The sequence below is a fragment of the Bombina bombina genome, chromosome 6 (assembly GCF_027579735.1).
Source record: "Bombina bombina isolate aBomBom1 chromosome 6, aBomBom1.pri, whole genome shotgun sequence".
Classification (NCBI taxonomy): Eukaryota; Metazoa; Chordata; class Amphibia; order Anura; family Bombinatoridae; genus Bombina; species Bombina bombina.
The window spans coordinates 861013277-861025900 of NC_069504.1; the positions used below are offsets into that span (position 1 = coordinate 861013277).

Below are 12624 nucleotides of genomic sequence, written 5' to 3' on the forward strand. Positions count from 1 at the left end.
TTGTCCATTTTACATAGTTTCTCTGGGATGATCAAATTCTCACAATCATCCAGAGTGGACAACACCTCCTTAAGCAGAGCGCGGAGATGTTCCAACTTAAATTTAAATGTAATCACATCAGGTTCAGCTTGTTGAGAAATTTTCCCTGAATCTGAAATTTCTCCCTCAGACAAAACCTCCCTGGCCCCCTCAGACTGGTGTAGGGGCCCTTCAGAAACAATATCATCAGCGTCCTCATGCTCTTCAGTATTATCTAAAACAGAGCAGTCGCGCTTACGCTGATAAGTGGGCATTTTGGCTAAAATGTTTTTGATAGAATTATCCATTACAGCCGTTAATTGTTGCATAGTAAGGAGTATTGGCGCGCTAGATGTACTAGGGGCCTCCTGAGTGGGCAAGACTGGTGTAGACGAAGGAGGGGATGATGCAGTACCATGCTTACTCCCCTCACTTGAGGAATCATCTTGGGCATCATTTTCTCTAAATTTTGTGTCACATAAATCACATCTATTTAAATGAGAAGGAACCTTGGCTTCCCCACATTCAGAACACAGTCTATCTGGTAGTTCAGACATGTTAAACAGGCATAAACTTGATAACAAAGTACAAAAAACGTTTTAAAATAAAACCGTTACTGTCACTTTAAATTTTAAACTGAACACACTTTATTACTGCAATTGCGAAAAAGTATGAAGGAATTGTTCAAAATTCACCAAAATTTCACCACAGTGTCTTAAAGCCTTAAAAGTATTGCACACCAAATTTGGAAGCTTTAACCCTTAAAATAACGGAACCGGAGCCGTTTTTATCTTTAACCCCTTTACAGTCCCTGGTATCTGCTTTGCTGAGACCCAACCAAGCCCAAAGGGGAATACGATACCAAATGACGCCTTCAGAAAGTCTTTTCTATGTATCAGAGCTCCTCACACATGCGACTGCATGTCATGCTTCTCAAAAACAAGTGCGCAATACCGGCGCGAAAATGAGACTCTGCCTATGATTAGGGAAAGCCCCTAGAGAATAAGGTGTCCAAAACAGTGCCTGCCGATATTATTTTACAAAATACCCAGATTAAAATGATTCCTCAAGGCTAAATATGTTTATATATGAATCGATTTAGCCCAGAAAATGTCTACAGTCTTAAAAAGCCCTTGTGAAGCCCTTATTTATTGTCTGTAAAAAAATGGCTTACCGGATCCCATAGGGAAAATGACAGCTTCCAGCATTACATCGTCTTGTTAGAATGTGTCATACCTCAAGCAGTAAAATTCTGCTCACTGTTCCCTCAACTGAAGTTAATTCCTCTCAACAGTCCTGTGTGGAACAGCCATCGATTTTAGTAACGGTTGCTAAAATCATTTTCCTCTTACAAACAGAAATCTTCATCTCTTTTCTGTTTCAGAGTAAATAGTACATACCAGCACTATTTTAAAATAACAAACTCTTGATTGAATAATAAAAACTACAGTTAAACACTAAAAAACTCTAAGCCATCTCCGTGGAGATGTTGCCTGTACAACGGAAAAGAGAATGACTGGGGTAGGCGGAGCCTAGGAGGGATCATGTGACCAGCTTTGCTGGGCTCTTTGCCATTTCCTGTTGGGGAAGAGAATATCCCACAAGTAAGGATGACGCCGTGGACCGGACACACCTATGTTGGAGAAAACGGTACTGTCTCTTTAAATTCAAAAATAGCGTTATTTTTAGTGTACTTTCAGTCCATACAAGACGTAATGGATGAATTAACACATAAACATCCAAAATAGCTTGAACAAAATCAACCAATAAAAACGCTACTGTCTATTTAAATGTGTAAAATACCTCACATTTGTACCATAAACAGTAGAAAAGGTAAACAGATGGTGTAGGGCTTCTTATATAACTAGTTGTTTAACTAAAAGTCAGGTGGTACTGTGCCCTTAAATAGTAAACCAAAGCGTGCATTATCTTTATAATATAAATTGCAACAGTCGTTCCTTCTAGTTGGCTAACCTAAGGGTGTTAAAAGTCTGACTCCTTTACTACTCTGCCACTGTTCCTTCAAACTAAACTTAATATGCATGAACAAGCCTCAATGCTGAATTAACCGCAGCAGAGGAGCCCCCTTCACTTTATTTATAGTGCACTTTTCTCAACGTTTACCGGGACTGATTTACAAAAAGGCGCGCAAACTGTCCTTAGTGTGAAGTAGCGTAGCCTCGCTCCGCCTATCGTGGGCGTATTATGCTGGAACTCCCGGGCGGCTAATAAGTAAAAATGGAGCTGTCGGAAAGAACTACACACCATGGCTCTGCCCATCGTGGGCGTATTAAGCAGTAACTCCCGGGCGGTTAAACAGCCATCGGATAGACAGTAAAATAATGTTATAGGGAGAGGAGAGTAACGCTAGCATGTTTTCAGAACATAATAAATGCTACTCTTTCTGTAGATTTCCCCAGAAATAAAGCTAGTCATCTCCCGGACTGAAAATTGTATTAAAAACTGCAGGGAATAAAATAAAGCTGTTTGCTCTCCAGCCCCAGTGACCGTTAAAATAGTTCTCTCTCAAGAAGAGACCACAGTCCCATCACAATAAGAGCCCTTCTTAATCTCAGCCCTTGACATGGGAGTGTATGAAATGTAGTGCTTACTTTTGTTCTGAGAGAATGTGTCCCCAGAAATAATAAAGTTAGCACTTACCTGGAACGCTGTACGACAACATGGCAGTCCAGCAGGTTTTCAGAGGTCCTCTCCCTCCCATAGCCCTGTGGACAAGATCAGCCTGAGTTAAAAGTGCTTAGGCTATCTGTATTAGGCCAGCAAATAGGTATAGGAGGCGCAGTGAGAATTATGTCCCACCAGTTCCTATTGCTTTAAAGCCACCAAATGCTCTACTGTAGAGACTGAAAAGGTCTAGGCTACACCCTATAACAAAGTAGCACTCAGTGGCACTACTTTAAAAATAATAAACTCTTGATTGAAGAATCTAAACTAACACCTCACTTTACCTCTTCCTATCACTAACACGGGCAAAGAGAATGACTGGGTTGGGAGGGAATGGAGGAGCAATTTATACAGCTCTGCTGTGGTGCTCTTTGCCTCCTCCTGCTGACCAGGAGGCGATATCCCACAAGTAAGGATGAAATCCGTGGACTCATCGTATCTTGAAAAATAAATATTATTTAATTATTTAGTATGGTAGATTTTTCCCATATTATTATTTCTGCAAACTAAACCTATTTTCTAATAACTGCTTGGTCTTCTGAAAAAAATAATTTAATATGATTTAGTGGGTACCTCAAAGGGAAAAAAATAAGTTTATGTGTAAATGCAACAGGTGTCAAACAACTACTAGGGAGTAAAATGTCTCAGCACTGAAGGGGTTAATGTGAGGGTGTTCTAGTGAATATACAAGATTTGTTTGTTTGTTTGTTTGTTTGTTTTTATTGAGGGGGACACAGATGTTTAAGCTTTTGATTTCCAATAATCAAAAACGTAATACTAAGAATTCCTTTTTCTTACATTACATATAAAATGCTCTCACAGCTTCTACGATGGTATATAACAATCATTGGGGTTAAAACTACTGTGTGTTTCTGAAAATTACTATATTGTGTTTGGTAACCATGGGGTTATCAAAAGAATCCACTCACACAATGTGGGCAGCTCCACTTGCCCTGAGGAGCCTTCTCCAACTCAGGTTCTAGGCACACCAGGTGATAAGCTCGTGGGCATGTGTCACACAGGATGATTTCGCCTCCCTGCTGGCAGACTTCACAGTAATCCTGGTGATCAGTCTCATAGCCTTCACCTGTTGACACCCCCTCCTCAATGGTAACTGAGTAAAGAATAAAGAACATTAGAAACACTGCACAAAAAGATAAAATGGTAAAGAATAGCAAAATGAAAGATACATTGAAGTACAAGGTTAAAGTGAACTAACTATATCTGCTGCTTTTCAAAAGTCTCATTTCAAAACTATAAGAATTTATGTGCAAATTTATTTGCATTATTTTTTGCCAAATTAACAAATGTGAGACTATTTCATGCAATCTTTTCAAATGTATTTGTGACACAGCAACATCCCTATGCATTTTTTATGGAAACAATCTGACACATATATTCCAATCCATTTGAAACCAATTTCCTGCAGCCTTTCATGTAATTTTTGGACTTTTCAAATACTACAGCTCTGTTTTGATGCAAATACATTTTTTTATTAGAATGGGTAACTATAATCTGTTTATAAATCATACCCCTCATCTTTTTCTCTCTACCATAAGCATATGTTCTCTTGCCTCACCTTTTTTCTTTTTCCCAGCTGGCCTTCCCCTTTTCCTCTTTATCCTCCCAGAGCTGTCTGATGGGACCGATGAGCTGTGCACACTCGAGTTTTCCATGTCTGAGGCCTCCCCAGTCTCTAGATCATCACTCTAAAAGAATAATTGCATTCATAACAAATGAAACTTTGCATAACTATTCTCATTTATTTACAAAAGAAGGCAAACATTTAAATAAATCAAGTCAATGTAATAAACAAAATAAACAAATTAGCGATGATGGTGACGACAATAAACAAATATATATTTGATAAAGGATCCATGAGACACTAGAACAAATTAGCATCTTAATGGACCTCTATATGTCACCATTTCATAAATAAGCTGTTTTGTTTTTTGTTTTTTTATTTAGATTTAAATCTCGTTTTCTGTCAAATTCGATTGGTGACATCATAATCTGGTACTTGTGGAGGATCATAACAAAGCTTTAGGATTTAATGCAAAAACAAAAAGGCTTTTCAGAACCTGCCTGTGAAGATACAGACACATTAAATTAAAATGTACTGATGATATGAAATTAAAATAAAATAGCTGTCATGCAAAACCTCCCACCCATGAAAATGAAAATCACTAGGATACTGGGTCCAAGAATACACAATTGTTCTAGCCAAATTGCCTTCACCTAGATAGTAAGTGTCTTGTTCCTCAATTTATATCCCAGGGGGTCCAAAAAAAAATTTCTTTCATGTAATTAGCAAGAGTCCATGAGCTAGTGACGTATGGGATATACATTCCTACCAGGAGGGGCAAAGTTTCCCAAACCTCAAAATGCCTATAAATACACCCCTCACCACACCCACAATTCAGTTTTTACAAACTTTGCCTCCGATGGAGGTGGTGAAGTAAGTTTGTGCTAGATTCTACGTTGATATGCGCTCCGCAGCAAGTTGGAGCCCGGTTTTCCTCTCAGCGTGCAGTGAATGTCAGAGGGATGTGAGGAGAGTATTGCCTATTTGAATGCAGTGATCTCCTTCTACGGGGTCTATTTCATAGGTTCTCTGTTATCGGTCGTAGAGATTCATCTCTTACCTCCCTTTTCAGATCGACGATATACTCTTATATATACCATTACCTCTGCTGATTCTCGTTTCAGTACTGGTTTGGCTATCTGCTATATGTAGATGAGTGTCCTGGGGTAAGTAAGTCTTATTTTCTGTGACACTCCAAGCTATGGTTGGGCACTTTGTTTATAAAGTTCTAAATATATGTATTCAAACATTTATTTGCCTTGACTCAGAATGTTCAACTTTCCTTATTTTCAGACAGTCAGTTTCATATTTGGGATAATGCATTTTAATTTAACATTTTTCTTACCTTAAAATTTGACTTTTTCCCTGTGGGCTGTTAGGCTCGCGGGGGCTGAAAATGCTTCATTTTATTGCGTCATTCTTGGCGCGGACTTTTTTGGCGCAAAAATTCTATTTCCGTTTCCGGCGTCATACGTGTCGCCGGAAGTTGCGTCATTTTTTGACGTTATTTTGCGCCAAAAATGTCGGCGTTCCGGATGTGGCGTCATTTTTGGCGCCAAAAAGCATTTAGGCGCCAAATAATGTGGGCGTCTTATTTGGCGCGAAAAAATATGGGCGTCGCTTTTGTCTCCACATTATTTAAGTCTCATTTTTTATTGCTTCTGGTTGCTAGAAGCTTGTTCTTTGGCATTTTTTCCCATTCCTGAAACTGTCATTTAAGGAATTTGATCAATTTTGCTTTATATATATGTTGTTTTTTCTCTTACATATTGCAAGATGTCTCACGTTGCATCTGAGTCAGAAGATACTACAGGAAAATAGCTGTCAAGTGCTGAATCTACCAAAGCTAAGTGTATCTGCTGTAAACTTTTGGTAGCTATTCCTCCAGCTGTTGTTTGTATTGATTGTCATGACAAACTTGTTAAAGCAGATAATATTTCCTTTAGTAAAGTACCATTGCCTGTTGCAGTTCCTTCAACATCTAAGGTGCAGAATGTTCCTGATAATATAAGAGATTTTGTTTCTGAATCCATAAAGAAGGCTATGTCTGTTATTTCTCCTTCTAGTAAACGTAAAAAATCTTTTAAAACTTCTCTCCCTACAGATGAATTTTTAAATGAACATCATCATTCTGATTCTGATGATTCCTCTGGTTCAGAGGATTCTGTCTCAGAGGTTGATGCTGATAAATCTTCATATTTATTTAAAATGGAATTTATTCGTTCTTTACTTAAAGAAGTACTAATTGCTTTAGAAATAGAGGATTCTGGTCCTCTTGATACTAATTCTAAACGTTTAGCTAAGGTATTTAAAGCTCCTGTGGTTATTCCAGAAGTTTTTCCTGTTCCTAATGCTATTTCTGCAGTAATTTCCAAAGAATGGGATAATTTGGGTAATTCATTTACTCCTTCTAAACGTTTTAAGCAATTATATCCTGTGCCGTCTGACAGATTAGAATTTTGGGACAAGATCCCTAAAGTTGATGGGGCTATTTCTACCCTTGCTAAACGTACTACTATTCCTACGTCAGATGGTACTTCGTTTAAGGATCCTCTAGATAGGAAAATTGAATCCTTTCTAAGAAAAGCTTATCTGTGTTCAGGTAATCTTCTTAGACCTGCTATATCTTTGGCTGATGTTGCTGCAGCTTCAACTTTTTGGTTGGAAACTTTAGCGCAACAAGTAACACATCGTGATTCTCATGATATTATTATTCTTCTTCAGCATGCTAATAATTTTATCTGTGATGCCATTTTTGATATTATCAGGGTTGATGTCAGGTTTATGTCTCTAGCTATTTTAGCTAGAAGAGCTTTATGGCTTAAAACTTGGAATGCTGATATGGCTTCTAAATCAACTTTACTTTCCATTTCTTTCCAGGGTAACAAATTATTTGGTTCTCAGTTGGATTCCATTATTTCAACTGTTACTGGTGGGAAAGGAACTTTTTTACCACAGGATAAAAAATCTAAAGGTAAAAACAGGGCTAATAATCGTTTTCGTTCCTTTCGTTTCAACAAAGAACAAAAGCCTGATCCTTCATCCTCAGGAGCAGTTTCAGTTTGGAGACCATCTCCAGTCTGGAATAAATCCAAGCCAGCTAGAAAGGCAAAGCCTGCTTCTAAGTCCACATGAAGGTGCGGCCCTCATTCCAGCTCAGCTGGTAGGGGGCAGGTTACGTTTTTTCAAGGAAATTTGGATCAATTCTGTTCACAATCTTTGGATTCAGAGCATTGTTTCAGAAGGGTACAGAATTGGTTTCAAGTTGAGACCTCCTGCAAAGAGATTTTTTCTTTCCCGTGTCCCAGTAAATCAAGTAAAAGCTCAAGCATTTCTGAAATGTGTTTCAGATCTAGAGTTGACTGGAGTAATTATGCCAGTTCCAGTTCCGGAACAGGGGATGGGGTTTTATTCAAATCTCTTCATTGTACCAAAGAAGGAGAATTCTTTCAGACCAGTTCTGGATCTAAAAATATTGAATCGTTATGTAAGGATACCAACGTTCAAGATGGTAACTGTAAGGACTATCTTACCTTTTGTTCAGCAAGGGAATTATATGTCCACAATAGATTTACAGGATGCATATCTGCATATTCTGATTCATCCAGATCATTATCAGTTCCTGAGATTCTCGTTTCTGGACAAGCATTACCAATTTGTGGCTCTGCCGTTTGGCCTAGCTACAGCTCCAAGAATTTTTACAAAGGTTCTCGGTGCCCTGCTGTCTGTAATCAGAGAACAGGGTATTGTGGTATTTCCTTATTTGGACGATATCTTGGTACTTGCTCAGTCTTTACATTTAGCAGAATCTCATACGAATCGACTTGTGTTGTTTCTTCAAGATCATGGTTGGAGGATCAATTTACCAAAAAGTTCTTTGATTCCTCAGACAAGGGTAACTTTTCTGGGTTTCCAGATGGATTCAGTGTCCATGACTCTGTCTTTAACAGACAAGAGACGTCTAAAGTTGATTGCAGCTTGTCGAAAGCTTCAGTCACAATCATTCCCTTCGGTAGCCTTATGCATGGAAATTCTAGGTCTTATGACTGCTGCATCGGACGCGATCCCCTTTGCTCGTTTTCACATGCGACCTCTTCAGCTCTGTATGCTGAAGCAATGGTGCAAGGATTACACGAAGATATCTCAATTAATATCTTTAAAACCGATTGTTCGACACTCTCTAACATGGTGGACAGATCACCATCGTTTAATTCAGGGGGCTTCTTTTGTGCTTCCGACTTGGACTGTAATTTCAACAGATGCAAGTCTCACAGGTTGGGGAGCTGTGTGGGGATCTCTGACGGCACAAGGAGTTTGGGAATCTCAGGAGGTGAGATTACCGATCAATATTTTGGAACTCCGTGCAATTTTCAGAGCTCTTCAGTTTTGGCCTCTTCTGAAGAGAGAATCGTTCATTTGTTTTCAGACAGACAATGTCACAACTGTGGCATACATCAATCATCAAGGAGGGACTCACAGTCCTCTGGCTATGAAAGAAGTATCTCGAATTTTGGTTTGGGCGGAATCCAGCTCCTGTCTAATCTCTGCGGTTCATATCCCAGGTGTAGACAATTGGGAAGCGGATTATCTCAGTCGCCAAACGTTGCATCCGGGCGAATGGTCTCTTCACCCAGAGGTATTTCTTCAGATTGTTCAAATGTGGGAACTTCCAGAAATAGATCTGATGGCGTCCCATCTAAACAAGAAACTTCCCAGGTATCTGTCCAGATCCCGGGATCCTCAGGCGGAGGCAGTGGATGCATTATCACTTCCTTGGAAGTATCATCCTGCCTATATCTTTCCGCCTCTAGTTCTTCTTCCAAGAGTAATCTCCAAGATTCTGAAGGAATGCTAGTTTGTTCTGCTGGTAGCTCCGGCATGGCCTCACAGGTTTTGGTATGCGGATCTTGTCCGGATGGCCTCTTGCCAACCGTGGACTCTTCCGTTAAGACCAGACCTTCTGTCACAAGGTCCTTTTTTCCATCAGGATCTGAAATCCTTAAATTTAAAGGTATGGAGATTGAACGCTTGATTCTTGGTCAAAGAGGTTTCTCTGACTCTGTGATTAATACTATGTTACAGGCTCGTAAATCTGTATCTAGAGAGATATATTATAGAGTCTGGAAGACTTATATTTCTTGGTGTCTTTCTCATCATTTTTCCTGGCATTCTTTTAGAATACCGAGAATTTTACAGTTTCTTCAGGATGGTTTAGATAAGGGTTTGTCCGCAAGTTCTTTGAAAGGACAAATCTCTGCTCTTTCTGTTCTTTTTCACAGAAAGATTGCTATTCTTCCTGATATTCATTGTTTTGTACAAGCTTTGGTTCGTATAAAACCTGTCATTAAGTCAATTTCTCCTCCTTGGAGTTTGAATTTGGTTCTGGGAGCTCTTCAAGCTCCCCCGTTTGAACCTATGCATTCATTGGACATTAAATTACTTTCTTGGAAAGTTTTGTTCCTTTTGGCCACATCTCTTCTGCCAGAAGAGTTTCTGAATTATCTGCTCTTTCTTGTGAGTCTCCTTTTCTGATTTTTCATCAGGATAAGGCGGTGTTGCGAACTTCTTTTGAATTTTTACCTAAAGTTGTGAATTCCAACAACATTAGTAGAGAAATTGTGGTTCCTTCATTATGTCCTAATCCTAAGAATTCTAAGGAGAAATCGTTGCATTCTTTGGATGTTGTTAGAGCTTTGAAATATTATGTTGAAGCTACGAAATCTTTTCGTAAGACTTCTAGTCTATTTGTTATCTTTTCCGGTTCTAGAAAAGGCCAGAAAGCTTCTGCCATTTCTTTGGCATCTTGGTTGAAATCTTTAATTCATCATGCCTATGTTGAGTCGGGTAAAACTCCGCCTCAGAGAATTACAGCTCATTCTACTAGGTCAGTTTCTACTTCCTGGGCGTTTAGGAATGAAGCTTCGGTTGACCAGATCTGCAAAGCAGCAACTTGGTCCTCTTTGCATACTTTTACTAAATTCTACCATTTTGATGTATTTTCTTCTTCTGAAGCAGTTTTTGGTAGAAAAGTACTTCAGGCAGCGGTTTCAGTTTGAATCTTCTGCTTATGTTTTTCGTTAAACTTTATTTTGGGTGTGGATTATTTTCAGAAGGAATTGGCTGTCTTTATTTTATCCCTCCCTCTCTAGTGACTCTTGTGTGGAAAGATCCACATCTTGGGTAGTCATTATCCCATACGTCACTAGCTCATGGACTCTTGCTAATTACATGAAAGAAAACATAATTTATGTAAGAACTTACCTGATAAATTCATTTCTTTCATATTAGCAAGAGTCCATGAGGCCCGCCCTTTTTTTGTGGTGGTTATGATTTTGTATAAAGCACAATTATTCCAATTCCTTATTTTATATGCTTTCGCACTTTTTTATCACCCCACTTCTTGGCTATTCGTTAAACTGAATTGTGGGTGTGGTGAGGGGTGTATTTATAGGCATTTTGAGGTTTGGGAAACTTTGCCCCTCCTGGTAGGAATGTATATCCCATACGTCACTAGCTCATGGACTCTTGCTAATATGAAAGAAATGAATTTATCAGGTAAGTTCTTACATAAATTATGTTTTTTTTAAACATTCTGACATATTTTAAGACCATGAAATATAGATAAAAGATTGGTTAGACCTCCTGATATCCTTAGCGGTTTCTAAATAGTAACTGAATGCTTTAACTAAATCAGGCCTACACACCAGTCATATCTTGATGGATCATTAGAAAAGGAGTAGATAAAAGCAGACAACAAAACTCTGGAACACAACTGGTAGTTTAAAAAAAATAATCTGAAAAGTCAACAGTTTTAATGATAGCTTTTACATGGGTTCCAATGGATCATGTAATAGAAACTGAAGTACCAAACATAGAACCCTAGAAAGAGCTTGAGTAAGTCTAAAAATTTAGTATGAAACTCTGTCACTGAATAATAATATTAGAACTGCAAGCTGGAACATAACTAACAGTTCTAAGCTTTTTATACTGAGACAAATAAATTACATCTAAAGGACCTAGAATCTGAACCCCTATGCGAAAGATCTGTGCCTACATCTGTTAGCAACAAACGCAAGACAGTGCACAATCTTGGATTAACATTTCCTATTAGGCTACCCAAGAAAAAAGGAACCCTTGAACTAGAATATATATTTATAAATCAGACAACGTTGTTGGAAGAATGTACCATGGAATCAATAAGTGAGAAAATATCTGTTGATAAGCTAGGGTTTTAATAAATGAAGAATCATCCAAGCAAACTGTATTAATCATACATGTTAAGTAACCCCTCTGTGTAGTTTTGCTAATAGGCGACGTGCTTAATTAACCTTTTGTGCTCCAAAATCATGAGATATGTATACTGTATATGCCTCCTTAAAGGGACAGTATACTGTAAAATAGTTTTTCCCTTAATGTGTTTACAATTTCTTTTTTTTTACCAACTGCAGAGCAAAAAATGTATGAAAATTAGCATTTTAAGGGTTATTTGTGTATATTAAAGCTCTGATTTTGTGTTTTGAAGCCACAACCTAATAAAATGGGTTGAGCTTGTAGGTATAATCAGATCTTATTACTTTATCACATTGTGTACATATACCTGCTTCTTCATCTTATATCTGTCCATAAACCAATCACCAATATTTGGAGAGAACAATGGAAAATCAGCATTGTATTACCTTATCTCTGCTATATCCCACTGGGAGTGTAATTTCTTCTGCTAGCTGTGTTTACAAAGCTTATCTATAGCTTGGACCTGCGGCCACAAACTTTCAGAATAAGTGTGGATACCACAAGCTAAATCAACTATTTCAAATGCCAATATAAGGGTAAAGGAGCTACTTGTAAACAATGTAATACATTCCAGCAGGTAAAGTGGATCATTGGAAACAAATTAAAGGGGAGAAAATTTTTTAGTAAACTGTCCCTTTAAGGGTTTTGAATGGGGGCATTATCGGAATAGTGGTCATATGTATCAAGACTTATAAGACCATTTTAATGTACTCCAAAAAGGCTTGAGCCAGCATACCCTACTAGTACTGGAATATGTATGTGTGGGTGAAATATACAACATTGACTGTGTTGAACTTTCTATCAGAATCACTGAAGATTCACTAGCAGTGGCTTACATCTCGAGCCCATAACATTTGCAATGTATAAATTCAATTAGTACTTTCCCTTTATTCAACAGTAATATTTTTAACACTTCATGAAATATGATTAAATACAATCCACAACAAACAATAGCCTTACTTTTTGTCACTAGTATATCCATCCACTACCTGAGTTCCCAAGGTGGTCATAATGGGCTAGTATTTATAATGATTATCCTTGATAAA

General features: G+C 38.2%; 1 protein-coding gene across 5 annotated transcripts in view; it reads right to left on the reverse strand.

Annotated features, from left to right (window-relative positions):
• Positions 1-12624, reverse strand: part of CHD3 (chromodomain helicase DNA binding protein 3) — a 400697-nt gene that overhangs the window by 361677 nt on the left and 26396 nt on the right. For all 5 annotated transcript variants that reach the window (XM_053718298.1, XM_053718299.1, XM_053718301.1 and 2 more), the window contains exons 8-9: positions 4283-4412; positions 3633-3817 (exon numbers count right to left, since the gene is read on the reverse strand). In XM_053718298.1, the coding sequence (XP_053574273.1) occupies positions 3633-3817; positions 4283-4412 (315 nt within the window). The remainder of the gene's footprint in view (positions 1-3632; positions 3818-4282; positions 4413-12624) is intronic.